The sequence below is a fragment of the Saimiri boliviensis genome, chromosome 14 (assembly GCF_048565385.1).
Source record: "Saimiri boliviensis isolate mSaiBol1 chromosome 14, mSaiBol1.pri, whole genome shotgun sequence".
Lineage (NCBI taxonomy): Eukaryota > Metazoa > Chordata > Mammalia > Primates > Cebidae > Saimiri > Saimiri boliviensis.
This window is the reverse complement of record NC_133462.1, coordinates 12,003,999-12,031,016: the sequence shown is the minus strand read 5'-3', so window position 1 is coordinate 12,031,016 and position 27,018 is coordinate 12,003,999. Positions and strand designations below refer to the sequence as shown.

The 27,018-nt window shown below is 55.3% G+C and overlaps 2 protein-coding genes across 2 annotated transcripts; one reads left to right on the top strand and one right to left on the bottom strand.

Annotated features, from left to right (window-relative positions):
- Positions 1-340: 340 nt before the first annotated feature.
- MEIOSIN (meiosis initiator) lies at positions 341-21,926 on the top strand. Its single transcript, XM_074385681.1, has 13 exons — positions 341-411; positions 7,651-7,807; positions 9,254-9,365; positions 9,672-9,809; positions 10,517-10,774; positions 12,611-12,719; positions 14,506-14,606; positions 16,224-16,379; positions 16,756-16,832; positions 18,817-19,032; positions 19,389-19,624; positions 20,739-20,828; positions 21,402-21,926. Exons 1-13 carry the CDS (start codon positions 341-343, stop codon positions 21,547-21,549), a joined length of 1,869 nt encoding a protein of 622 aa, XP_074241782.1. The 3' UTR covers positions 21,550-21,926.
- A 276-nt stretch (positions 21,927-22,202) lies between these two features.
- SIX5 (SIX homeobox 5) lies at positions 22,203-26,667 on the bottom strand. Its single transcript, XM_039465598.2, has 3 exons — positions 25,432-26,667; positions 23,737-24,539; positions 22,203-23,517 (listed from the first exon to the last, which is right to left on the bottom strand). Exons 1-3 carry the CDS (start codon positions 26,229-26,231, stop codon positions 22,910-22,912), a joined length of 2,211 nt encoding a protein of 736 aa, XP_039321532.2. The 5' UTR covers positions 26,232-26,667; the 3' UTR covers positions 22,203-22,909.
- Positions 26,668-27,018: the final 351 nt, after the last annotated feature.

The window sequence follows — 27,018 nt, the reverse complement described above, 5'->3', positions numbered from 1 at the left end:
AGGCATGCACCACCATGCCTGGCTTATTTTTTTATTTTTAATAGAATCAGCATTTCACCATGTTGGCCAGGCTGGTCTCAAACTCCTGACCTCAAGTGATTTGCCTGCCTCGGCCTCCCAAAATACTGGGTTTACAGGCGAGAGCCACCACATCTGGCCAAGGTTTAGCAGTTTAATTTGGGTCTCTGGGCCCATAATTACTGGGGCTGGGGACTCTATTTTGGGATCTCTGGATGCTCAAAGGAGCATTGTAGGGAAAATGAAGGGTGCCCATCAGGCTTCCTGCCCATCCTTCCAGCAATCCCAGAGGTCACTAATCATTCTTTTTCCCTCTTTGCAGATGTTGGGATCCAGCAGATACTTATGTTCCTCTGAACAGCCCAGAGGTAGCTCACTGGGTCCCAGTGACGGGTAAGGGCTTGCCCCGTCTCCCTTATAGCCCCAGCCACTCTCACTGAATAATTATAACAAAAACATTTGCTGAGCATTTACCGTTGGCTAGACTCTTTGCTAAATCTTGTTTGTATGATAACTGTTAATCCGTACAACCCCATGAGGAAGTGTGTGCTAAGATTCCTGCCATTTTCTAGATGAGAACACTCTGAGGTGATTGGCAAAGATCATTTCTTATTTATTTATTTATTTTATTATTATTATTTTTTTTGAGACGGAGTTTCGCTCTTGTTATCCAGGCTGGAGTGCAATGGCATGATCTCGGCTCACCGCAACCTCCGCCTCCTGGGTTCAGGCAATTCTCCTGCCTCAGCCTCCTGAGTAGCTGGGATTACAGGCACGTGCCACCACGCCCAGCTACTTTTTTGTATTTTTAGTAGAGATGGGGTTTCACCATGTTGACCAGGATGGTCTCAATCTCTTGACCTCATGATCCACCTGCCTCGGCCTCCCAAAGTGCTGGGATTACAGGCTTGAGCCACCGTGCTCAGCCTATTTATTATTTTTGAGACAGGGTTTCTCTCCTGTTGCTCAGGCTCCAGTGCAATGGTGCGATCCGAGCTCACCACAACCTCCACCTCCTGAACTCAAGTGATTAATCTGCCTCAGCCTCCCGAGTAGCTGGGGCTGCAAGCGCACACCTCCATGCCTGGCTAGTTTTTGTATTTTTTGTAAAGATAGGGTTTTGCCATGTAGCCCAGACTAGTCTTGAACTCCTGGCTTCAAGCAGTCTGCCTGCCTCAGCCTCCCAAAGTGCTAGGATTAAAGGCATGAGCCACCATTTCTTTTTTTCTATTTTTTTTTTTTAATGTTTAGGGCAAAGATAACTTCTAAGGTCCTTGAAGCCTGTGACATTCTGAGTTCGTTTGTTTTCAGAGCTAGGGTCTCACTCTGTTGCCCATGCTAGAGGGCAGTGGTGCCGTCATAGCTCACTACAGCCTCAGACTCCTGGGTTTGAGTCTGGGCTTGATCCTCCTGCATCAGCCTTCTGAACAGCTAAGATTACAGGCACATGCCACCACACCTAGCCAGTTTCTCTGTTTGTTGTAGAGACAGGGTCTTGCTGTGTTGCTCAGACTGGTCCTGAACTTCTGGCCTCAAGTGATTTCTCCTAGCTTGCCCTCCCAAGGTGCTGGGATTACAAACCACCACGCCCAATTGACATTCTGAGTGTCTTTCCTTCTTTCTTTGTTTTCTTCTGAGACCCAGTTTCACTCTTGTTGCCCAGGCTGAAGTGTAATGGCATGATCTCGGGTCACTGCAACCTCTACCTCCTGGGTTCAAGCAGTTCTTCTGCCTCAGCCTCCCAAGTAGCTGGCCTTCAGCCTGGGAGATCAAAGCTGCTGGCATGCGCTACCACACCCAGATAATTTCGTATTTTCAGTAGAGACAGGGCTTCATCATGTTGGTCAGGCTGGCCTCAAACTCTTGACCTCAGGCGATCTACCTGCCTCAGCCTCCCACAGTCACTGAGCCTGGCCTCTTTCCTTTATTTTTTATTTTTATTTTTATTTTTTTTGAGACAAGGTCTTCCCCTGTCATTCAGGCTCGAATGCAGTGGTACAATCCCGGCTCACTAAAGCCTCGACCTCCTGGGCTCAAACAATCTTCGTGCCTCAGCCCCCCAGTAGCTGTGACCACAGGCGTGCACCACTATGCCTGGCTAATAGAGTCTCGCTGGAGTGCAGTGGTACAATCGCAATCTCAGCTCACGCCAGCTCACACCTAGCCAGTTTCTCTGTTTGTTGTAGAGACATGGGGTCTAGGTAGTGTGCTTTCTGCATTTTATGGATAAATCAACCTAGGATATAGCAGTAAATAAGACAAAAAATCTTGCCTTCCATGGTGATGTGTGCCTATAATCCCAGCTACTGGGGACGCTGAGGTAGGAGAATCACTTGAGCCCAGGAGGTGGAGGCTGCAATGAGCCAAGAGCCCACCACTGCACCCACCACTGCATTCCAGCCTGGACAACAGAGCAAGACTCTGCCAAAAAAAAAAAAAAGCCGGGCGCGGTGGCTCAAGCCTGTAATCCCAGCACTTTGGGAGGCCGAGGCGGGTGGATCACGAGGTCGAGAGATCGAGACCATCCTGGTCAACATGGTGAAACCCCGTCTCTACTAAAAATACAAAAAATTAGCTGGGCATGGTGGCACGTGCCTGTAATCCCAGCTACTCAGGAGGCTGAGGCAGGAGAATTGCCTGAGCCCAGGAGGCGGAGGTTGCGGTGAGCCGAGATTGCGCCATTGCACTCCAGCCTGGGTAACAAGAGTGAAACTCCGTCTCAAAAAAAAAAAAAAAAAAAAATCTTGCCCTCATGGAGTTCATATTTATAATTAACAAGAAAAAAAAAGAAGATTTCACAGCCTGTACAATAGAGACTGTGTCTCTACAGAAAATTTCATTTTAAAATTTATTTTATTTTACTTATTTAGTTTTTGAGACGAAATTTTTGCTCTTGTTGCCTAGGCTGGAGTGCAGTGGCGTGATCTCGGCTCATTACAACCTCCACCTCCTGGGTTCAAGTGATTTTCCTGCCTCAGCCTCCTAAGTAGCTGAGATTACAGATGCCTGCCACCATGCCCAGCTAATTTTTGTATTTTGGTAGAGATGGGGTTTCACCATGTTGGTCAGGCTGGTCTTGAACTCCTGACCTCGAGTGACCCACCTTTGATCACTTTAGGAGATCAAAAAGTGCTGTAATCCCAGCACTTTTTTTTTTTTTTTTTTTTTTTGAGACAGAGTTTCACTCTTGTTACCCAGGCTGGAGTGCAATGGCGCCATCTCGGCTCACTGCAACCTCTGCCTTCCAGATTCAAGTGATTCTCCTGCCTCAGCCTCCTGAGTAGCTGGGATTACAGGCGTGCGCCACCATGCCCAGCTAATTTTTTGTATTTTTAGTAGAGACGGTGTTTCACCATGTTGACCAGGATGGTCTCGATCTCTTGACCTCGTGATCCACCCACGTTGGCCTCCCAAAGTGCTGGGATTACAGGCGTGAGCCACCGCGCCCGGCCAATCCCAGCACTTTTTGATCTCCTAAAGTGCTGGGATTACAGGCATGAGCCACTGCTCCCAGGGTTAAAATTTTTTTTTTTTTTTTTTTTTTTTTTTGAGACAGAGTTTCGCTCTTGTTACCCAGGCTGGAGTGCAATGGCGCAATCTCGGCTCACCGCAACCTCCGCCTCCTGGGCTCAGGCAATTCTCCTGCCTCAGCCTCCTGAGTAGCTGGTATTACAGGCATGTGCCACCATGCCCAGCTAATGTTTTGTATTTTTAGTAGAGACGAGGTTTCACCATGTTGGCCAGGATGGTCTCGATCTCTTGACCTCGTGATCCACCCGCCTCCGCCTCCCAAAGTGCTGGGATTACAGGCTTGAGCCACCGCGCCCGGCCTTAAAATTTATTTTTAAAATTTTTTTGTAGAGGCGGGGTCTCACTATGTTGCCCAGGCTGAACTCAAACTCCTGGGCTCAAGGGTTCATCCTGCCTCAGGCTCCAAAGTGCTGGGATTACAGGTGTGAGTCACCGCACTCAGTGTTGTCACTACAAAAAAATTTTAAAAATAGCCTGGCATGGTGGTGTGTGCCTAAAGTCCCAGCTACTCGGGAGACTGAGGCAGAAGGATTGCTGGAGCTCAGGATTTTGAGGTTACAGGCTGTTACACACCAGCCTGGATGACAGAGCAACTCTCTGTCTCAAAAAACAAACAAGCCAGCAAAACAAAAAAACCAGGGCAAAAGAACATTCCAAACAGAGGGAATGGTAAATGCCCTAAGGCAGAAATAACTTGGCAGTTTAGAGAAACAGTAAGAAAACCCATGTGGCTGGAGCTGACCTATTCCCTGAAAGCCCGGAGGGCACAGCTAGGATTTGTGGATGAAAATATAGAGACTGTGAGGAAAGAAACTGGCTAAAACCAGGACCATCCAGCAAAGAAAGAGGCAGCCCTGGGAGGTGGTACCTGGTTCCTGGAGGCCCCTGAGAGCAGAGCCCAGTTTATACCTTTTCAAGACAGCTGCCTAGGGGATGCCAAGACACTCAGTTCCTCCCTTACTTACCTCTGTGTTTGCCCAGAAGGTTCATCTAGTGCTTTGTAAACTCCAGAGTAAACACTCAGGGACTGTGGTTTATATGAAACCCTCCGTGCCTCCACGTTCAGCTAATTTTTGTATTTTTAGTTTTGAGACAGGCTTTTACCATGTTGGACAGGCTGGTCTCAAACTCCTGACCTCAAGTGATCCTCCCACCTCAGCCTCCCAAAGTGCTGGGATTACAGGTCTGAGCCACCACACCCGGCCTCCTTTTGCAAGCTTCTAAAACACCAAGCAAGACTTTTTTCTTTATCATGGCCAACTTCATAGACATGTGACCTGTGTAGTCATATAGGGTCCTGTGCTCAGGATGGTCCAATGCTTGGTTTGATGCTCCGCTCTTACCATTTTGAAATTCTCAGTTTTTGAACAAGAGGCTGCCACATTTTCATTTACAATGCCCCCTGAACCCAGTACATTATGTCGCTTTTTTCTGGTCTTACTTGCAATTTGGTTTGTATGAACAATTTGATTAATTACTTTAGCCCCAAAGATACTGTCATCTCCAGAAGAAGGGGCTGTATTTGTTGCTGGAGTTTTTTGTTTTGTTTTATTTTTCAAGACAGGATCTCATTCTGTTGCCCAGACTAGAGTGTAGTGGAGTGATCATGGCTCACTGCAACCTCAACCTCCCTGGCTGATCCTCCTACCTCAGCACCGCAAGGTAGCTGGGACTACAGGCATGTGCCACCCGCACGGTGGAGTGCACTTCTACAAAAAAATGAAAAAATTATCCAGCCACCAATTCTCCTGTCTCAGCCTCCTGAGTAGCTGGGTTGATAGGTGCCCATCACCACGCCCGGGTAATTTTTTGTATTTGTAGTAGAGACAGTATTTCACCATGTTGGCCAGGCTGGTCTCGAGCTCCTGAGTTCACGTGATCCACCCACCTAGACCTCCCAAAGTGCTAGGATTACAGGCATGAGCCACTTGCTTCCGGTCAAGACAACTTATTTCGTGTCTTTATTTATTTATTTATTTATTTATTTTTAAGACGGGGTTTCGGCCGGGTGCGGTGGCTCAAGCCTGTAATCCCAGCACTTTGGGAGGCCGAGGCGTGTGGATCACAAGGTCAAGAGATCTAGACCATCCTGGGCAACATGGTGAAACCCCGTCTCTACTAAAAATACAAAAAAAAAATTAGCTGGGCGTGGTGGCGCGTGCCTGTAGTCCCAGCTACTCAGGAGGCTGAGGCAGGAGGATTGCCTGAACCCAGGAGGCGGAGGTTGCGGTGAGCCGAGATCGCGCCATTGCACTCCAGCCTGGGTAACAAGAGCGAAACTCCGTCTCAAAAAAAAAAAAAAAGGCCGGGCGCGGTGGCTCAAGCTTGTAATCCCAGCACTTTGGGAGGCCGAGGCGGGTGGATCACGAGGTCAAGAGATCGAGACCATCCTGGTCAACATGGTGAAACCCCGTCTCTACTAAAAATACAAAAAAATTAGCTGGGCATGGTGGTGCGTGCCTGTAATCCCAGCTACTCGGGAGGCTGAGGCAGGAGAATTGCCTGAACCCAGGAGGCGGAGGTTGCCGTGAGCCGAGATCGCGCCATTGCACTCCAGCCTGGGCAACAAGAGCGAAACTCCGTCTCAAAAAAAAAAAAAAAAAAAAAAAAAGACGGGGTTTCACTATGTTGGTCAGGCTGGTCTTGAACTCCCAAATTCAGATGATCCGCCCGCCTTGGCCTCCAAAGTGTTTGGATTACAGGCGTGAGCCACTACACCCAGCCGTCGTGTCCTTATTTATTAACTCACTAGCAAATACACGGTGAGTCGTCACAATATTCCAGGCCCTGTTCTAGGTGCTAGGGGTACAGTGGTACCAATGACACAGATGACAGCCTGGTGCAGTGATCAGAGGTGTGAGAGCACCAGGGCAAGGGGGCCTTAGCAGTTGATGGGAGAGAGCCAAAGGAAGCAAGAGGCGAGAGCAGAGTGATCAACTGGGCCAGGCCGCAAATGATAAGCCACATGAGGATGTTTTTTTTTTTTTTTGAGATAGAGTCTCGCTGGAGTGCAGTGGTGCAATCTCAGCTCACTCCAACCTCCACCTCCCAGGTTCAAGCAATTCTCCTGCCTCAGCCTCCCCAGTAGCTGGGATTACAGGTGCTTGCCACCACGCCTGGCTAATTTTTGTATTGATTGATTGATTAATTGATTGATTGAGATGAAGTCTCGGTCTTGTTCCCCAGGCTGGAGTGCAATGGCGCGATCTCAAATCACTGCAATTTCTGTCTCCCAGGTTCAAGCCATTCTCCTGCCTCAGCCTCCTGAGGAGCTGGGATTACAGATGATTGCCACCACGCCCAGCTAATTTTTGCATTTTTAGTAGAGACAGGGTTTCACCATGTTGGCCAGGCTGGTCTCAAACTTCTCACCTCAGATGATTTGCCCACCTCATATTTTTAGTAGAGACGGGGTTCTGCTAAAAATACACTGGCCTCCCAAAGTGCTGGGATTACAGGCTTGAGCCACTGCGCCCGGCTCTTTGTTTTTTTGAGATGGAGTCTCATGCTGTCTCCCAGGTTGGAGTCCAGTGACATGATCTTGGCTCACTTCAACCTCCAACTCCTGGGTTCAAGCGATTCTCCCGCCTCAGCTTCCCACGTAGCTGGCACGTGCCACCACACTCAGCTAATTTTGGTATTTTTGGTAGAGATGGGGTTTCACCATGTTGACCAGGTTAGTCCTAAACTCCTGACCTTAGGTGAGTGCCCACTTCGGCCTCCCAAAGTGCTGGGATTACAGGCATGAGCCACTGCGCCCACCGCACACTAGGAACTTAAACTTGATCCTTAACAATGGGATGGCATGGAAAGGTTTGAAGCAAGATAGTGACGTGGTCAGATTTGTGTTTCAGGAAGGTCACCCTGAGTCTAGCAGAAAGTAAGGCTGGAAGAAGCCAAATGGTGGGGCTGGGTGAACTATAAGAATGTGAACACATGGATAGGGCAGGGCTCTGGGGTTGAAGAGAATGTGATGGAGGAGGAGTGGGTAAGATCTGGTGACTGACTGGTCAAGGGCTAAGGGGAAGTAACAAGTACGGGTGATGCCTGGGATTCTGTCTTGAGTGTCCAGGCTGGGGAGCTCTAAAGTGGGTAACGCAGACCAGTTTGCAGGTCGAATGCAGAATTCAGTTTTGGATGTCCTAACCAAAACCAGCTGCTGTCCCCAAACAGGAAGCAGAGGAAAAACCACACTAGCAAACTGCAAGAGTTGGCACTACTGCTGCCCATAGCCCTGAAGACCAAGAAGCTCACAAAGGTATGGGGAACAAAGGAGAGGGGGCAGATTTGGGAGGCAGGTCTTTACATAGCAGCAAGTGGGCTGGGCACAGTGGCTCACGCCTGTAATCCCAGCACTTTGGGAGACCGAGGCGAATGGATCACGAGATCAAGTTCAAGACCAGCCTGACCAACATGGTGAAACCCCATCTCTACTAAAAATACAAAATTATCTGGGCATGGTGGCACATGCCTGTAATCCTAGCTACTTGGGAGGCTGAGGCAGGAGAATCACTTGAACCCGGAAGGCAGAGGTTGCAGTGAGTGCAGATGGAGCCACTGAACTCCAGCCTGGGCAACAAGGGCAAAACTCCATCTCAATTAAAAAAAAAAAAAAAAAAGAATGCAGGAGGGAACAGCTCACCCAGCCTGGGTGAGAGGGGAAGGGAGGTGGCACTTCCGGAAGAGGAGACCACTGTGCAGAGGCGCAGAGGAGGAGAAGCTGGGTGAGGGAGTTCGTGGTGAGAAGAGGAGCCTCTGCAGATAGAGAATACATTATGAGCCGAGGGCCGGTGAGACGCCGGGGGCACATGCCAAAAACAGCACCAGGAGGCAGGCAAGCTTCTTTGAGACAGATCTTCAGCCCTTTTTTGAGACAATCTTGCTCTGTTGCCCAGGCTGAGGTGCTGTGGCATGACCTCAGCTCACTATAACCTCTGCCTCCCGGGTTCAAGCGATTCTGCTGCTTCAGCCTCCTGAGTAGCTGGGACTACCGGTATGCACCACCACATCTGGCTTATTTTCGTATTTTTATTAGAGACAGGGTTTTGCCACGTTGGCCAGGCTGGTCTCGAACTCTTAACTTCAAGTGATCCATCTGCTTTGGCCTCCCAAAGTGCTGGGATTGCAGATGTGGGCCACCGCGCCCAGCCAATCTCTGTAGCCTCAGCAAGCCCCTTAGCACTTTAAGCCTCCGTTCCTGTAGCTGTAGCCCCTGTCTCACTGGGATGCAGTGAGAGGGCTAGACAGCAGAACAGGAAGGTCTCTGCCGACTGAGTTGTTGGGGTGGATGGGGAATGAGGTCCTGGAGTCTCTGTGTCTCTGGTCCCCAGCAGCCTCACATCGTCTCGAGCCCTGGATGATGTGCTCAACTCTGTCTTTTTTTTTTTTTTTTTTGAGATGGAGTCTTGCTCTGTAGCTCAGGCTGGAGTGTAGTGGCATGATCTTGGCTCACTGCAACCTCTGCCTCCTGGGTCCCAGTTCAAGTGATTTTCCTCCCTCAGCCTCTGGAGTAGCTGGGATTACAGGCATGCACCACCACGCCCAGTTAATTTTTGTATTTTAGTAGAGACGGGGTTTCACTATGTTGGCCAGGCTGGTCTTGAACCCCTGACCTCATAATCCTCCCATCTCGGCCTCCCAAAGTGTTGGGATTACAGGCGTGAGCCACCACGCTCGGCCTAACCCCATCTTTCTCTTGAGGCAGAAGGAGATTTTGGTGCACGTACTGCAGTACATTCAGTACCTCCAAAGAAACATCGATGCAGTCAAGGCCTGGCTGAAATGCCACGTCACCAGTGCAGAGGGTGGCCTTGCGGGTAAGTAGTTCAGCCAGTGCTTCCTGGTGCCTGCGATGTGCCAGGTGTGGTTCCGGCCACCAGGGATACCGAGCAACCCTCGTGTCAAGGCCTGGTAGAGGGGACAAAGTCAGATGTGCAAGATGCTGTGGGAACTCAGAGGAGCGGGGCCTTCAGGACAGTAGCAGACACAGGGAAGCCCTGATGGGCAGAAGAAACAGGCTGGGTGCAGTGGCTCTGGGACTGGGGAGCACTGTCTGGAAGGCAGGAACTGCAACTGGGTGCAGATGGGGTGGGGGATCTGACCTGTCTCCTCCATTCCTGCAGGGCTGGGGCAGAACCCAGCCTCAGGCCCAGCCACGCGGAGGAGACACTCTACCCCCTCCAGCTCCCCAAGCTCTCAGAAGTCCCGTCTCCAGGGGGCCTGCCAGAAGCCTCGGAAGAAGAAGCTGACCCAAGTGTCAGGTACAAGCTGTCAGTAGAGGCGGAACCAGAAGCCCGGTCACCCAGGAGCAGGGCTCCTTCTCCAGGGATGTCCTTATCTGGGGGTCTTCTCAGCAACCTACGCCTGGGTTCAACTCCCAGCTCCTCCTTGTACCACCAGCACTAAGGTCTCACACCCAGAAAGTTGGGGTTTGCTGGTCTGCAGCAGAACCTGGGCATCAGTATTTTTTTTTTTTTTTGAGACGGAGTCTTGCTCTGTCCACCAGGCTGGGGTGCGGTGATGAAATATTGGCTCACTGCAACCTCTGCCTCCCAGGTTGAAGCAATTCTCCTGCCTCAGCCTCCCAAGTAGCTGGGATTACAGGCGTGGGCCACTACGCCTGGCTAATTTTTGTATTTTTAGTAGAGACAGGGTTTCACCATGTTGGCCAGGCTGGTCTCGAACTCCTGACCTCAAGTGATCTGCCTGCCTAGGCCTCACGAAGCCCAGGGATTACAGGTGCAAGCCACTGCGCCTGACCAGTATTTTTTAAAGCTTGCAAGAAGATTCTGACATGTAGACAGGGGTCAAACAAAGAAGCCTGTGATTGAGGAACTGGGCGTACCCATTCCAAGCCAGGCATAGCTTTGACTCAGACAAGGAAGTTTCCCATCCAAGCCTTACTCTGGTGACAGACAGGTGACCCCCCCCCCAGGTCCCTCTGACACCTGACTCTCTGCTTCCCCAGAAAACCAAGACCCCGAGAAAACTCGGACCCCAAAGCCTCGCCGCTCCCTGGCCCTGAACAAGCCTGAGAAGCTGGTAACCCCACCACCAGACCAGAAAGGAAGAGGCACAGGGGGGACCACCACCACTCCAAGGTGCCCCGACTCCTGCGGTCACCCCAGACCTGCATCATCCTCGCCTCTATGTGACAGAAAAGGAGGACAGTCCCAGCTGACGTTGCTGGATCTGGCCGAGGACAGCCTCCACTGTGACATCTCAAGTTGGTCTTTTTCCTCACTATGAACTTAGTCTTTCACTGAGATACCACTTTGTGGGTACCTACTGCGTCCCAGACACAGTACCGGTGGCGGGAGCTGCAGCAATGGATAGGAAACACCGCCTCTCCCTTCTCAAGCCTGTGGCCTTGCTCTGGTGGTCTTCTTCAATGAAGGCTGTGTCATGGCTGTAAGGGTGGAACGAGACAGCGTCATCCTCCTGTGTGGGCTTTCCATCACAGAACCGGGAGGAGGGCAGGGCCCCTGCATCAGGCCTCATTTGGCTCTCCCATGCCCAAGTCACTGCACTGGTTTGGAAAAGGTATGGTGATGTGTTCAGGCAGAGAGCTGGAAGAGAGGGAGGGAGGTCAGAGCTCAAGGCTTTAAGGCCTCAAGTCACCTCGTTCCTCTGTCTCTTCATTCAGCCCTTTCTTTTTCTTTCCTTTTTTTTTTTTTTTTTTTTTTTGAGACAGACTCTGGCTCTCTTGCCTGGGCTGGAGTGCAGTGGTATAGTCTTGGCTCATTGCAACCTCTGTCTCTTGGATTCAAGCAATTCTCCTGCCTCAGCCTCCCAAGTAGCTGGGATAACAGGCGTGCACCACCACGCCCGGCTAATATTTGTGTTTTTAGTAGAGACAGGGTTTCACCACATTGGCCAGGCTGGTTTCAAACTCCTGACCTCAGGCGATCCACCCACTTTAGCCTCCCAAATTGCTGGGATTACAGGCGTGAGTCACCTCAACCAGCTTCACTCAGCCCTTTCTCCCCAACCCGAGCACCTCCTCTGTGCCACGCCCTGTGCCAGATGCTGGTGACACATCAGTGACCAAGTTCACAGCCCTATGAAGGAATTGCTTATGGCACCCAATACTGACAGCCCAGAGTGACCCAGACTTCCTAGGCTTACCCAGGAAGCTGGGGGCCCCAGAAGGGGCATCTGACCCAGCCTAGGGAGCAGGGAGGGCTTCTCAGATCTTCCTGCTAGCTGCGTGACCTTGGGCAAGTTACTTGAGATCTCAGTGCCTCAGTTTACTTACCTGTAAAATGGGTATAATAATGGTGCCCTTAGGCAAAGGTGAACAGAATGGAAAAGGCTCTCAGCAGCACTTGCAGATGTAAGCTCTGTATTCTTACCAGCTAGCTTCATGGTCATTGTCAGGATTCCACTATGGGTATTCTTCATTACAGCTTCTTTTTTTGTTTGTTTTCTGAGACAGGGTCTCACTCTGTCACCCAGGCTGGAGTGCAATGGTGCCATCTGAGCTCACTGCAACCTCCGCCTCCTGAGTTCAAGTGATTCCCCTGCCTCAGCCTCCCAGGTAGCTGGGATTACAGTTGTGGGCCACCATGCCCAGCTAATTTTTGTATTTTTAGTAAAAATGGGGTTTCGCCATGTTGGCCAGGCTGGTCCTAAACTCCTGACCTCCGATGATCCGCCTACCTTAGCCTCCCAAAGTGCTGGGATTATAGGCACCCACCGCCATGCCTGGCTAATTTTTATATTTTTAATAGAGACAGGGTTTCACCATGTTGGCCAGACTGGTCTCCAACTCCTAACTTCAAGTGATTTGCCCGCCTTGGCCTCCCAAAGTGCTAGGATTACAGGCGTGAGCCACCTTGCCTGGCCCCATTACAGCTTCTGATAGGGATGTGGGATTCCAAAATCCTAGGGGTGATTTGGGGCACCCTTCAGCCTCACAACGGTGCCCTGCATACTAAGGTTTGGGCTAGGATTGGGGAGTGGGTGTGTGACAAAAGTTGGCCCTCTTCCTCCCCTGTGTCTGGGCATCCTGGAATTTGGCCCAGTCCCCAGGCATGGTAACCCTGATCTGCCCTCCCAGGCTGCTGGTGCCAGGACAGTGTCCAGAACGACGCGCCTTCCCCTGCGCTCCTGGCCCAGGAAGATGTGGAGAGGATCTATTTTCTCAACAAGACCCAGCCCCATCCCAGGTAAGGGAGTCCCCAGGGCACTGAGTGGGCAGTGCTGAGGGGTTTGATGTGGCACGGGTGAGGGGTACTGGGAAGAGAGGCCAATTCGTGTCCTCTGCGGGTACCCCTTGAGCACCAATAGCAGCCCAGCTTTGTGCCTGCCACCATGAGCTTGCAGGAAAGCCCGACTTTCCATTTCCCGGACGTGGTCACAGCTTTCTCACCCGTCCCCCTGCCTCCCGTGTCACCCCTCCAACCCATCCTCATGTGACCACATGGCTTTTCCAACACAGAGATCTTCACCATGGAGGTCGTGGCTTAAAGCCCTTCCTCAGTGTCTGTAGCATAGAGTCCAATATCTTTTTTTTTTTGGAGACAGGGTATCATTCTGTCGCCCAGGCCAGAGGGCAGTGATGTGATGATAGGTCACTGCAGCCTCAACCTTCAGGGCTCAAGCAATCCTCCTGCCTTAGCTTCCTGAGTAGCTGGGACCACAAGTGCACACCATCCAGCTAATTTTTTTATGTTTATTTTTTGTAGAAATGAGGTCTCCTGGCAGGGTGCAGTGCCTCACACCTGTAATCCCAGCACTTTGGGAGGCCAAAGCGGGCAGATCCCGAGGTTAGGAGATTGAGATGCTCCTGGCTAACACGGTGAAACCCTGTCTCTAGTAAAAATACAAAAAATTAGCCAGGTGTGGTGGCGTGCGCCTGTAGTCCCAGCTATTCAGGAGGCTGGGCTGGAGAATCAATCACTTGAACCCGGGAGGTGGAGGTTGTAGTAAGCCGAAATCACACCATTGTACTCCAGCCTGGGTTACAGAGTGAGACTCTGTCTCAAAAGAAAAAGAAATGAGGTCTCCCTATTTCCAGCCCAGGCTGGTCTTGAACTCCTAGACTCAAACAGTCCTCCCACCTCAGCCTCACAAAGTGCCGGGATTACAGGTATGGGTCACTGCATCCAGCCCCGATATCTTACCTGGCATTTGAGACCTTCAGTGGCCCCCAACTCACCTCATCAGCCCTGCCCTTCACCCATGACTCTTACACTTCACACCACACACGTTCGCCATTCCCTAGGAGCCCTGCGCCAGCCCCTCTGGGCTTCTCACATTCCGGTACCTCTCCCTGGGTGGCTTCCTTCCCTCTGCTCCTGGAAAACCACCCATCCCTAAAAAAAATTTTGAAAAAGAAAAAGAAAAAAGGCCGGGCGCGGTGGCTCACGCCTGTAATCCCAGCACTTTGGGAGGCCGAGGCGGGTGGATCATGAGGTCAAGAGATCGAGACCATCCCGGTCAACATGGTGAAACCCCGTCTCTACTAAAAATACAAAACATTAGCTAGGCATGGTGGCGCATGCCTGTAATCCCAGCTACTCAGGAGGCTGAGGCAGGAGAATTGCCCGAACCCAGGAGGCGGAGGTTGCGGTGAGCCGAGATCGCGCCATTGCACTCCAGCCTGGGTAACAAGAGCAAAACTCTGTCTCAAAAAAAAAAAAAAAAAAAGAAAGAAAGAAAACCACCCATCCCTCAGGTTGAGCCCACTGCTCTCCACTGGCTCATCCTTCCCCAATGCCTCAGTCACAGCACTGCCCCCTAGTCCGCAGCGCCTGCTTACCAGCTGGGCTCTCCTCATGAAACTGGAAGTTCCCTGAGGATGCGAGCCTCAGCTGACTGAGCTTTCCTCCCGTAGCACTCCCCAGGGGGCCAGTGCAGAGCAACCGAGGCACTCCATAGTAGTTTCCAGCCCAGGGCCTGTGTGGGCTGTTTCTGACTTCAGTTTCTGACTCTGAAACTCACCTCTCGTAGGCAGCCATTGGTGTTCTATGATTCCGGCCAGGTCGTGGACAAGAGGTCCCTAGACGTTGACCCCTGGTTTCCTGCCTGGACCCCAGAGGACAGCCCTCCAGGTGACTGCAACTCTCTCGCTCCTCCGTGTAGGCCGGTGTGGGTCTTCCCCCACTTCAACCTGAGGATTTCTATGGAAGAGGGGAGGTGGGAAAGGGAACGGAGATCCCCTAAGCACAGGGAAGGTGAACACACAGCCTACCTGCCGTCTCTTCACCACTGCTGCCATGGCAGACATTGCTAATCAATCACCACTCTTTCCTTGAGCCCAAATACTGCCTCAGAATCGTTCTAGGTCCTTCTGGTTTGTTTTTTTTTTGAGACAGGGTCTCACTCTGCTGCCCAGGCTGGGATGTAGTGGCATGATCTCAGTTCACTTCAACCTCTGTCTCCTGGCTTCAAGGGATTCTCCTGCCTGAGCCTCCTGAGTAGCTGGGATTAACAGGTGCCCACCACCATGCCCAGCTAATTTTTGTAATTTTAGTAGAAATGAGGTTTCACCATGTTGGCCAGGCTGGTCTTGAACTCCTGACCTGAGGTGACCCACATGCCTCAGCCTCCCAAAAGTGCTGAGATTACAGCATGAGCCACTGCCCCAGCCTCTTTCTGTGTTTGTTTTTTCTTTTGACACAAGTTCTCCCCCTGAGGCTGGAGTGCAGTGGTGCAATCACAGCTCCCTGAGGCCTCCAATTCCTGGCCTCAAGGGATTGTCCTGCCTCATCCTCTCAAAGTGCTGGGATTACAGGCACATGCCACTGCGCCAGACCTCAGAATCTTTTATTTTCTTTCCTTTTTTTTTTTGAGATGGAGTTTCACTCTCATCGCCCAGCCTGGAATGCATTGGCACCATCTCGGCTCACTGCAACCTCCACCTCTGGGTTCAAGCGATTCTGTGTCAGCCTTCAAGTAGCTGGGATTACAGGCATGCACCAGCATGCTCAGCAAATTTCTGTATTTTTAGTACTGATGGGGTTTCACCATGTTGGCCAGGCTGGTCTCAAACTCCTGACCTAAGGTGATCCACCTACGTCGGCCTCCCAAAGCGCTGGGATTACAGGCTTGAGCCACCGCACCTGAGCTCAGAATCTTATCGCAGAGATGCAGGTAGTCATAATCAGCCTGTGGGATCTTGCACTTTACGATACTGATTTTTTTGTGTGTGTAGCCATCCCTGACATAATGCCAAACGTCATTTCTCTTCATTTCTTTTTTTTTTTTCCAATTTTGAAACAGAGTCTCACTCTGTTACTCAGGCTGGAGTGCAGTGGCACAATCTCAGCTTACTGCCACCTCTGCCTCACGGGTTCAAGTGATGTTCTTGCCTCAGCCTCCTGAGAAACTGAAATTACAGGCACATGCCACCATGCCTAGCCAATTTTTATATTTTTTTCATAGACACAGGGTTTCACCATGTTAGCCAGACTGGTCTTGAACTCCTGACCTCAAGTGATCCACCCGCCTCGGCTTCCCAAAGTGCCGGGATGACAGGCGTGAGCCACCGCACCCAGCTGCCTCTTCATTTCTCCTACCAAGAATTCAAAATGAGAAACTGACATTCACTTTCCCCAGCATCAGGCACTTTGCCTCAGCGTCAGGCACTGTCTCCTCAATGCCAGTTGCTGTGCTAGGGCACAGGGTGATCTCTGGCCACAGCTCTGAGTCTGCTGCTTCCTTTCCAGGGAGTCCACTGTCCCTGGGGCCTCCCCAGATTGACGTCTGGAGCACAACAGGCCACCCAAGTGAGATCCTCAGGCTCAGCCCCAGCCTTTTCAGCTCCCCCGGGAAACTGCTGCCAGATGAGCTCTTGGAGGATGGCACGGAGTACCTGACCCAAGGTGAGGCCTCAGGGCTGACCCTGAGGCTTAGCTCCTTTGGGAAACATACGGTGCCCAGGCCTGCGCTAGGCCATCCTGGGTGCCCAGGGTGGATCCTGGCTCTGCCTCAAGGAGCCCACAGCCTAGTGGGAGAGCAACCACAGGCTGCTGTGGTGAGTGGGTGGCTCTAGAAGCCCATAGCAGCACTTGGGCTCGCTCTGTGGGTGGGAGGTGACCCACGGGAGTGGGCTGTGAGCGGGATTTGGACACAGGGTGGGAGATCCTGAAGGAGAAAGCCAGAGACGGGGAGTCCAGCTAGCAGGGACAGCGTGGCCAAAGCTTGGTGCTGTGCGAGAAGCATTTCGGCTCTGGCGGCCCCTCTGGTCTCCCTCCCTAGCGGCTCTCTTTGAAGAAGTGCACTTTGATCTGGAGTCTTCACCTTCAGCCTACATGCAGGAGGCTCTACAGGAGAAGGTAGAAATCCTCTGCCCCTCTGTCCAGAGACCCATCCATCCATCTTTCCACACACACTACTCACAGCTCCATTCACTCATCCACCCATCACCCTTCCAGCTGCCCACCCACTCATGCTTCTCCTTCTCCTTCAAAAAACCCACCCACCCCTGTGTGCGTGCTATTGGCCACCAGAGCCGGCTCTGTGCTTGGAGTGAACTGAACAGAAAGGATAAAAGCTAAAAGCTGCCAGGTGCCCATACAAAAACCCCCACATCATTTTATTTATTTATTTATTTTTTTGAGACTGAGTTTCCCTCTTGTCACCCAAGCTCCAGTGCAGTGGCGTGATCTTGGCTCACTGCAACCTCCGCCTCCCAGGTTCAAGAGATTCTCCTGCCTCAGCCTCCCAAGTAGCTGAGATTACAGATGCCCGCCACCATGCCTTGCCAATTTTTTGTATTTTTAGTGGAGATGGGGTTTTACCATGTTGGCCAGGCTGGTCTCGAACTCCTGACCTCAAGTGATCTGCCCACCTCAGCCTCCCAGAGTGCTGGGATTACAGTGCATGAAACACTGCGCCCGGCCTCCCACATCATTTCATAACCACTGTATGAAGCAGGGTCTCCTGTGGCCCCATTTTACAGATCAGAAAACTGAAATCAAAAGAATAGGCTGGGCTCAAGTGTGCAGTGGCTCACGCTTGTAATCCCAACACTTTGGGAGGCTGAGGTGGGTGAATCATCTGAGGTCATGAGTTTGAGACTAGCCTGGCCAACATGGAGAAACCCCATCTCTACTAAAAATACAAAAATTGGTCAGGCACGGTGGCTCATGCCTGTAATCCCAGCACTGGGAGGCCAAGGAGGGCGGATCACCTGAGGTCAGGACTTTGAGACCAGCCTGGCCACCATGGCGAAATCCCGTCCCTACTAAAAATACAAAAACTTAGTAGGGCGTGGTAGCACTTGCCTGTAATCCCAGCTACTCAGGAGGCTGAGGCAGGAGAATCGCTCAAACTTGGGAGGCAGAGATTGCAGTGAGCCGAGATTGCACAGTTGCACTCCACCCTGGGCAACAAGAGCAAAAGCCAGTCTCAAAAAAAATAAAATAAAATAAAGAATACAAAAATTAGCTGGGCATGGTGGCGGGCGCCTGTAATCCCAACTACTTGGGATAGGAGACAAGAGTAGCCTGAGGAGTAGCTTGAGACAGGAGAATGGCTTGAACCTGAGAGGCAGATGTTGCAGTGAGCTGAGATCCTGCCACTGCACTCCAGCCTGGGCAACAGAGCAAGACTGTCTTAAAAAAAAAGGGGGTCCCAGCACTTTGGGAGGCCGAGACGGGTGGATCATGAGGTCGAGAGATCGAGACCATCCTGGTCAACAAGGTGAAACCCCGTCTCTACTAAAAATACAAAAAGTTAGCTGGGCATGGTGGTGCGTGCCTGTAATCCCAGCTACTTAGGAGGCTGAGGCAGGAGAATTGCCTGAGCCCAGGAGGCGGAGGTTGCGGTGAGCCGAGATCGTGCCATTGCACTCCAGCCTGGGCAACAAGAGCGAAACTCCGTCTCAAAAAAAAAAAAAAAAAAAAAAAAAAATGCCGGGGGGCGGGCTGGGCACGGTGGCTCATGCCTGTAGTCCCAGCACTTTGGGAGGCTGAGGCAGGCAGATCACGAGTTCAGGTGTTCAACGCCAGCCTGACTAACATGGCAAAACCCTGTCTCTACTAAAAATATAAAAATTAGCCAGGTGTGGTGGCGCATTCCTGTAATCCCAGCTACTCGGGAGGCTGAGGCAGAAGAATCTCCTGAACCTGGCAGGTGGAAGTTACTGTGAGCTGAGATCGCACCATTGCACCCCTGCCTGGGCAACAAGAGTGAAATTCCATCTCCAAAAAAAAAAAAAAAAAAAGCTATTACCCCAACATAGGAGGCCTGCATTCTAGGGGGATAAAGGGGTACCACTGGTCTCCTGTCCCAACTTTCTCCCTCATCATGGCCCAGGACACACCCGCCAAGGCCCCCGAAGACCCTCTGGAATCCCACAGCCTGCCCCGGTCCTCCGTCTCACTGGACCACTGCTACCTCTCACTGAATGACAACAGCAAGGCGCCATCCAGCTCCACCTCCAGTCCCAGCTCCAGCACCAGCGCCAGCTCCAGTTCCAGCTCAGAGGACAGCGACTTGGAGCCCCTGTGGAGGAAACCAGAGGTGAGAGACGTGGCCACGTGCCAGGGCCAGAGGGCCTCTTTCCTCCCTCACCGTCCTCTCTCTCCCCCAGGATGGGTTCTCAGGTCCTGTCTCCCACCCGAGCAACCCTGGAGGAGGAGAGGTCCCGAAGGTTTTAAGCACAGTCCTTGGGGCTGACTTTGGTCGATCAGGTGCTAGCAAGACGTGTACCTCTCACTATTCTTGCTCAGCACGCGGTAGCAGTGGTCCAGCGAGACGGAGGACCGGGGCAGGCTGTGGGACTCAGGAGGGTCTTCGGGGTCCTTGGAGGGTGTGTCTTGGGCCACAGTGAGGGAGAAAGACGGAGGGGGAGACCAGTGGTGCCCCTTCATCTCCCCAACACTCAGGCCAACCCTGAGGGCGCGCCGGGCTCCAGTGAAGGCGACGAAGACACCACATGGACCCCTAACCAGCAGGCCTCACCCCTGCCAAGAGTTGGGAGAAAGGCCAAGAAGGGCCAAGCAGTCAGGGCCCCTGGGAAGCCCAAGGAGAACAAGAAAGGCCCCTGCCCACCCCAGATGAAGAAGAAGTGTGTCAATGGCTTCATCATGTTCTGCAGGATGAACCGGAAGCAGTACATCCGGTGGGTAGGGTCGTCTTTGGCCCTGGGGAAGGCCCTGCCTTTGCTCTCTGCCTGCAGCCTGGCTCCCCACTGTCTCACACTGTCTGACACTCTTTCCCCCTCCCAGACCCCACCGACCCTTCCAGGACCTCAGTTCTCCCCTAGAAATGAACCTGGCCCCATCATATCGGGCAGGGCCTATTCATTGCCAGCTCAGAAACCTCAGACTTCAGACTTCAGAAGGAAAGGAAACAAAAAAAATTTTTTTGAGTTGGAGTCTTACCTTGTCACCCAGGCTGGAGTGCAGGGGTGTGATCAAGGCTCACTGCAACCTCTGCCTCCCAGATTCTCCTGCCTCAGCCTCCTGAGCAGCTGGGATTACAGGCGCACACCACCACTCCTGGCTAATTTTTGTATTTTTAGTAGAGACAGGATTTCACCATGTTGGCCAGGCTGATCTTGAACACTTCGCCTCCAGCGATCTGCCCACCTCAGCCTCCCAGATTGCTGGGATTACAGGTGTGAGCCACCAGGCCCAGCAAGGAAAGGAATGAATTAGCTTATATAACCTAGAAAACACAGGCGGGTGTAGACTGCCTTGAGATGTAGATGGTTTTAGGGCTCACACAAGGCTGTCTGGAATCTTCGTCCTTTTCTCTCAGTTCTGCTCTCTTCCGGGCTGGCTTCATTCTCTGGCAGGCGGAGTCACCGCAGGAGGCGCTGGGGGTCCTGTCTCCCACTCCAGCGACCCTGGGGAAGGAGAGGTCTCTAAGGTTTTAAGCAAAATCCTTGAGGCTGACTTCGGTGGATCAGGTGCCCACCCGGAACCAGTCATTGCCAGGCCTGGAGCCAGGGGATGGGGGTCCCCCCAAGCCACAGTGGAGAAGAGCTGGTTTCTTTACAGGAAGATCTGGGTGTGGGGGCCAGGAGCAGTGGCCACAGGTCCCCTGCACTCTCCGGGGACGCTGGGTGCCGCTCCCTTGTGAACAGCCACTGAGTCTAGCTGCCTCTGCCTCCTCAGCTCCTCCAGAAGGTGGTCTTGGAGGCCTCAGGCCCACAGGGCTAGGAAGAGTCCGAGTTCTCAGTCAGGGTACCCCGCAGGCCTCTCCTTACCTTCTCCTCCTTCCTGTCCCAGATTCTGCCCTGGGACCGCTTCCACGGCTGCCACCAAGGAGCTGGCCCAACTGTGGCGGGTGATGACCCAGCAGGAACGGAGGCCATACTGGTGAGAGGCCCCGGCCCCAGGTGTGGGGGTGTGGGGGTGGAAGGGCCTCCCTGCTCTGGAACCCTGCTCTGTGTCCACAGCCTTGGTGTCCTGACATGGGAGACTGGGCTGAGGCATTTTCGTGTTGCCTGTTCTTATGAAACCCCTGGGGGTGACAGAGGTGGAGGGTGCCCCACCACTGCTAGGCTGGGGAGCAGCTAAACGTGGACATAGACCCCCTGCCTCAATCCCTTTGCTGTCTCTACCACACAAGTTTCTTGGAGCGTGGTCTGATTTTCCTGTCGCTTGGCCGCCTTGCCTCCCCCAAACCCTGGCCTGTCCACCTTCAAGGAGCTGCCACCTGCCCATTTACAAACTGGCCCCTGAAAAATTGAACGAAACTTCGAACACATCCCGGAGCCCTTGGCCAAGTCCCCTCTTACAGATCAGGACTCGGTGGCCCCAAGGTTTGCCCAGACGAGGATGAAACCGTGGCCCGGGCCGCTACGGGGGCCATGGGGTTGGGGTGGGGGTGAGACAGGGACCCCCGGAGGTGAGTGAGGAAGCCGGGCCATCCTGCTGCCGTCTCCCCAGCACCAAAGCTCGCAGGTTCAGCCGCCAGCACAACCGCATCGTGAAGCGGGACGGCTCCAGCAGCGAGGACGAGGACTGGGAGACACCCAAGCCCTTCTACCAGCTGCTGGCTGAGAAGGCCTTGCCGCTGCCCCCGCACCTCCAGTGAGAGGGCAACCCCCTCACCTGCTCCCCTCACCCCTCAAGGCAACCGTGGCTCTTGCTGGAAGCCAAGACCCATCAATGAACTTGTCCCTCCTAGGCCTCCAGCCCCTGAGAATGCAGGTCCCCTTAGCCACATTCCATGGGCCCAGGGAGGGGGGCACCGATTGGCCCCCACCGCTGGGCACATTTGCCTGGAGCACCAGAGTCGCCCGCAGCTGCCCTGATTCTCCCTCGGGCTTATCAGGAAGGGAACCCAAAATGAAATTCGGGGTGTTGGAGGGTGAAGTTTACCAGCCCCTGCTTTTTCCTTCCCCGCCCGAGCCACACGGTTACAGCCCCGTTCAAGCTCACCTCACCCTACTCCTCCCTCTCCTGTTCTATTTTTAGGCTATTTATTGTTTTAAAGAAAATAAAGCTAGTGGGACTTTTGTTAACAGCAAGAGACAGGGGCAGGCCCTCCCGAGTCCCCCTGCTGCCCTCATCTGGAGGCCTGCGGCTGGCAAGAGGCCTCACTGCCCGCCCTCCGCAGCCACCCTGTGCATCTGAATGCAAAGCGCTTTCCCCTGGGAGGCAGCAGTGGGAACGCCGGGTCTCCACTAGGGCTGTGTTCAGTGCTGCTTTGGGCAGGCCCTGGAAGGCACCCCACAGCCCTGGTGGTGGTGTAGTCCACTAACTTTATTTCAATTGAAAATGGAGGCATAACACGTCCTAGAAAAATAAAGATTTAGGATACAAAGGGGACACAGTGGGCAGGGCTGCCCCCGGGGATGAGGGAATCTTTGGTCTGGGCCAGATGTGATGACAAGGGCTTGAGTCCAGGGGAGCTGGTGGGGGAAGATCCCCGGCGCCCCACAGCTGCCCCCCACCCCCGGCAGGAAACACCATGCTTGGGAGGGTCTCCAGTCTCTGGGGCGGGGGCTGCCTGTCCTCTACCTTGGGATTCCAGGCAGTTGTGACAACACCAGCTATCTATCAGCAGAGCTATTAATAGCATTTCAGGGAGTGACAGGGAGAAGGCTCTGAAGGCTGGAAGTCCGGCCCTGGGGCAGGGTGTTCTGCTCACGCTAGTACCAGGTGGAAGGGGCAGGGCCCCTGAGTCAAGACCCCCGAGTCCTCCGCGTATATGGCAGGGCACAGGGTGGGGAGGGCTGTAACAGTGAGGCTTCCCATCCAGAGGGGAAGGAGCCCTGGGTAGGAGGTGGCCTGGGACACATCTCCCAGCATCACCAGGGCTGGGAGAGGCCGCCCGGGTAGGACGTGGTGGCTGGGGTCTTCAGCAATTGCGTTTCCGGGGCTCCCTCCTCCAGCTCCTGTCCCTAAATCTTCAGCACCATTGTTGTGCGAGGCCATGGGGCCGCGCTGGGTCACAGTTCCAAGGGCTCCTCCACAGGCACTGACTGGAGCTGTGTCAGAACCCTGGCCTCAGCTTCCAGCCCCTCATCAACCTCGCCCCCTGCGGTGGCCCCCAGGAGCAGCCCCTCAGGGTCAGGTTCTGGCAGCCTCAGCACGGTGTGGGGGGCCTGCGTCCCCAGCCCCTTTTCTGTTTCCAGTAGCCCCTCTGTTCCTGCACTTAATTCCAGCGCTGCTGGCCAGACCGGCACAGCCGCAGGTGACAGCATCAGCCCCTCCGGTGGGGCTGCTGGGAAGCTGGGCAGGAGGCCGGGGGAGTCAGGGGAGAAGGGCAGGCTGGCGCCAGAGGTGGTGGCGGCAGGAGGTGGCTGCTGCGTGGAGAGGGTGCCTAGGGCATGGGCCTCTGAGAGAGCAGGGCTGGGGGCCACCGGGAGGCCTCCCTCAGGGACGGAGATGGCCGTCTCTGGCTTCAGGGGCAGGGCCAGGCCGGGGCCTGGCGGCAGGACCTGGGAGACGAGCATGCTGGTGGGGAAGGTGGCGGTAAGGATGATCTTGCCCTGCTGCACGGCCACACCCGTCACGATGGGGCTCCCAGACACAGGATTGGCCAGGAGGAAGTTTCCTGTGGGGAGAGGGGCCCAGCGTAGGTGAGAGCCCGCCAAGCCAGGCGGAGGTGGAGACTGCTGCAGGAGGGCGGGCGGAGGGAGCCTTCCGGTGGGGCACTGGGACTTGCCAGGGATGAGACGCCCCCCAGGAGCCCACAGACAGCCCCTCCCTCTTTGATGACTGCACCCCCCTCCCCTGGCTCTTATCCAGGCCTGAGGGAAGAAAATGGGGGTACCTGGGGCAGTGGCCGAAGGCAGCTGCAGGGCAGTCACGCCCACCCCGGAGTTGATCAGGTGCACGTTGGCAGGGCCTGCTGCGGCTGCCACCTTCACAGGGCTGCCTGGCCCGGCTGCCAACAGCTGCAGTGGCCCCACAGCTTGGGGCAGGGTCACCACCTGCGAGGTGGGCACCACCTGGGGCAGGTTCAACAGTGGGGAAGTGGGGCTCAGGCCCGTAGGGTACCCTGGGGGTGGGGAGAGCGGCACCACTTGTGGGGCAGCCACAGCAGGCACTGGCCCCGGGGGCAGAGGAAAGGTGGCAGCTGGCGGGGGACCAGGCACCACTTGGGGCAGGGGCCCCGGGACCTCCTCTCCAGGGGCTGGTCCCGAAGCAGCCACCTGGGCCCCTTTGGTCTCAGGGGCCTCTGGCTGAGCCTCCTCCAGCCGCACCTCCCCTGTCTGAGGGTCCAGGACCAGGGAGGTCTTGGCCTCGCTGGCCCCCTGAGGGCTGGGCTGCGGTGGAGGGGCACCCCCGCCCCCGGCGAGCAGCAGCGGGCCCAGGCTGGAGGCCTCGCCCAGGGCCAGGCCATTGATGATGACAGGACCCCCGTTGAGGAGTACTGCTGGGGAGCTGCTGGCAGCCAGGAAGCTCCCATTCACCAGGATGGAGGAGGCAGGGCACGGCGCAGGAGGGCTGGCCCCCGACAGAAATATGGAGCTCTGGGCTGCGGCCTCGGCAGACACTGGGGCCGCCCCTCTCTCCAGGTCCTCAGGACTTCGGCTGGACTCATCCTCAGTCGTGGGATTCCCATCAGACTCACTGGTCAGAGAAATGGCTGTTAGCTGGGGTCCCTTAGCCTGTCCCTGGCTCCCACAGAGCCAGCTGGCTGCTCTCCCACCTTTCCCAGGCGCAAGCTTCAGTGGATCATTCCAGGAGTTATAAAGCCCCTCTGAGACCACCCAAAACCCGAGGGCCTTTTGCAAGCCAGGAATGGACACCACTGCAGAGAAGCGCTGGGGAGGGAAGAGGCCCTTGCTTTCCCCATGCCTCGGCCTCCAGTCCCCGGGCTGAACTCCCACATTGCCCTAAAAGTTCCTTGGTTGGGTGGAAAGCAGGCGAGTGGCCTGGAGAGAGGGAGCAGGCGCCGCCAGCCCAGTTCCCAGTGCCCTCCCCGCGGGGCGTCAGAGAAGGGAGAGGCCAGCGCTCAGGGTGGGAGGGGAAGGGCTTGGGTTACAGAGAAACCAGAGCTGGGGAAGGTTCACGTTTCACAACAAAGGCAGACGACGGACCACGCTGTCCAGGCCCAGAGGGGGTGTGGGGGCGAGTGGGGAAGAGTAAAGGGCAGGGAAGAAAGGGGGCTGGAAAGCCACCCCTATGCGGGGTGGGGTGGGCACAGGCCCCTGCCCTCTTTCCGCAGCCCCTCTAGTGCACCCCACAGTGTGGTCCCCAACACCGATGGGATTTGGGCAGGAGCTCGGAATGGAGCCGCGGTTAGAGGAGACGCGTGCTGGGCAGTGATGCGGGGGAGAAGGCCCAGGCCAGTGCCTGTGCCGTCCACGCTTAGTCCTCGCGCCCCGCAGGCCCCCGGGGCTTGAGCGGGAGGAGTCCGAGGACCTCGGCGTGCTGGCTCCAGCAGTGGGCACGGGGGAGGAGGACCGGCGGACGGCATGTCCCCGGGAAAGCGGGACTTGCGCCTCCCAAGGCCCCTCACCTTTTGCAGGGCGCGCCGCCGCTGGCCCCGGTCCGATCGCGCTGTCGCCGGTTCTTGAACCAGTTGCTGACCTGCGTGAGCGAGAGGCCGGTGAGCGTGGCCAGGCGGCGCTTCTCGTCCGGCGTCGGGTAGCGGTTGCCGCGGTAGCAGGCCTTGAGCGCGGCACGGGAGCGCTCCTTGAAGCAGTAGACTGTCTCCTCGCCGTCCCAGATGGTCTTGGGCAGTGGGAACTTCTTGCGCAGTCGATACTTGTCCACTGCGCCCAGAGCGCGGCCGCGGGCCCGCTCGGCCTCGTGGTAGCGCGCGCGCAGGTAGAGGTCCTGCAGGAAGGCGTGGTGGGCGGCGGGGAAGGGGCGGCTCTCGAGTAGCCGGTAGAGCTCGGCGTACTCGCCCCGCTGGAAGGCCACCAGGGCCCGTGCGCGCAGCACCGGGTCGCTGCCACGTAGGCGCTCGGCCGGGGGCAGTGCGCCCAGGAAGCGGCTCAAGCGGCCGGCGTGGCCCGCCTGGAGCAGCGCCTCGCAGACGCACGCCACCTGCTCCGGTGAGAAGCGGAGGCCCGTGGGCGGTTCGGCAGCGGCCTCGGGGGGCAACCCGGGGACGCCCGGGGATCCCGGGCCCTCCGCTCCCGCCGCCGCTTCACCCGCCCCGGCCCCAGCCGCTGCCGCCGCCTCACCCTCGGCCGCCTGCAAAGTCTGCAGGAGCTGGCGCGCTTCCTCCTCCTCCTCTTCGGTAGCCGTGGCCGCCACCGCCTCCCCCCCGGCCGCCGGCCCCACGCTCGGCTCCGCAGGCAAGGTAGCCATGTTTTGCAACTTTGGGAAGTTCCTCCCTCCTTCTCTTCCTCCCTTGGGCTTTCCCCAGCCCCCTCCCCCACCTGTCCCCCCTTTTCGCCCTACTCCTTACTCTCCTCGATCTCCCCAGGCCAACCCTGCGCCCCACACCGGGAAGGCGAGACCCAGCTCTCCACCCGGTCTCTGTCCCTGCGTGTGTGTTCGTCCCTCTCCCCGTCTGTCCGTGATTCTCCCTTTGTTTTCCCTCCGCCTCTGGCCGCGCTTTCTGCCTCCCCCTGCGTGTGCTTCTGGCTCAGGGCCTCAGTTTCCACATCGGGACAACGCAGAAGGTAATGGGCCGTCCAGGAGGGCTAAGGGCGCGAAGCCTCCGCTCCGAGACTGCGCTTCTGCACGCCTCTGTCTCCAGGGTCCTCTGTAGGCCCCCACATTCCCCATCTCGGCCTGCGCTCCGCCCCTCGGAATTCCCGGCTCCGCAGGGGGGGCGGGTCTGGCCGGGAGGAGGGGCGGGGAACGGGCCAGAAAGTTTGCAGCAACTTTTCTTGAGCTTGCGTCCCCAGAGCGGATGCGCGTGGCGTACGCAGGCGCAGTGGAAGGAGGATGGCCGCGCGCGCTACTCGCCCAGCCCCCTTCTTTTCGACGCTCGGAGCCACAGCTGGGCCACAGCTGGGCGTGGGCGGCGCCTCCGGGTGGCCCGCTCGCCCTCTCCTATTGGCCGGACGCCAAAGCCCCGCCCCGTGGCTTTTCCTCCCCCACGGCTGATTCGTCCGCTTCGCGTCCCGCTAGCTCCTCTCAAACCTTT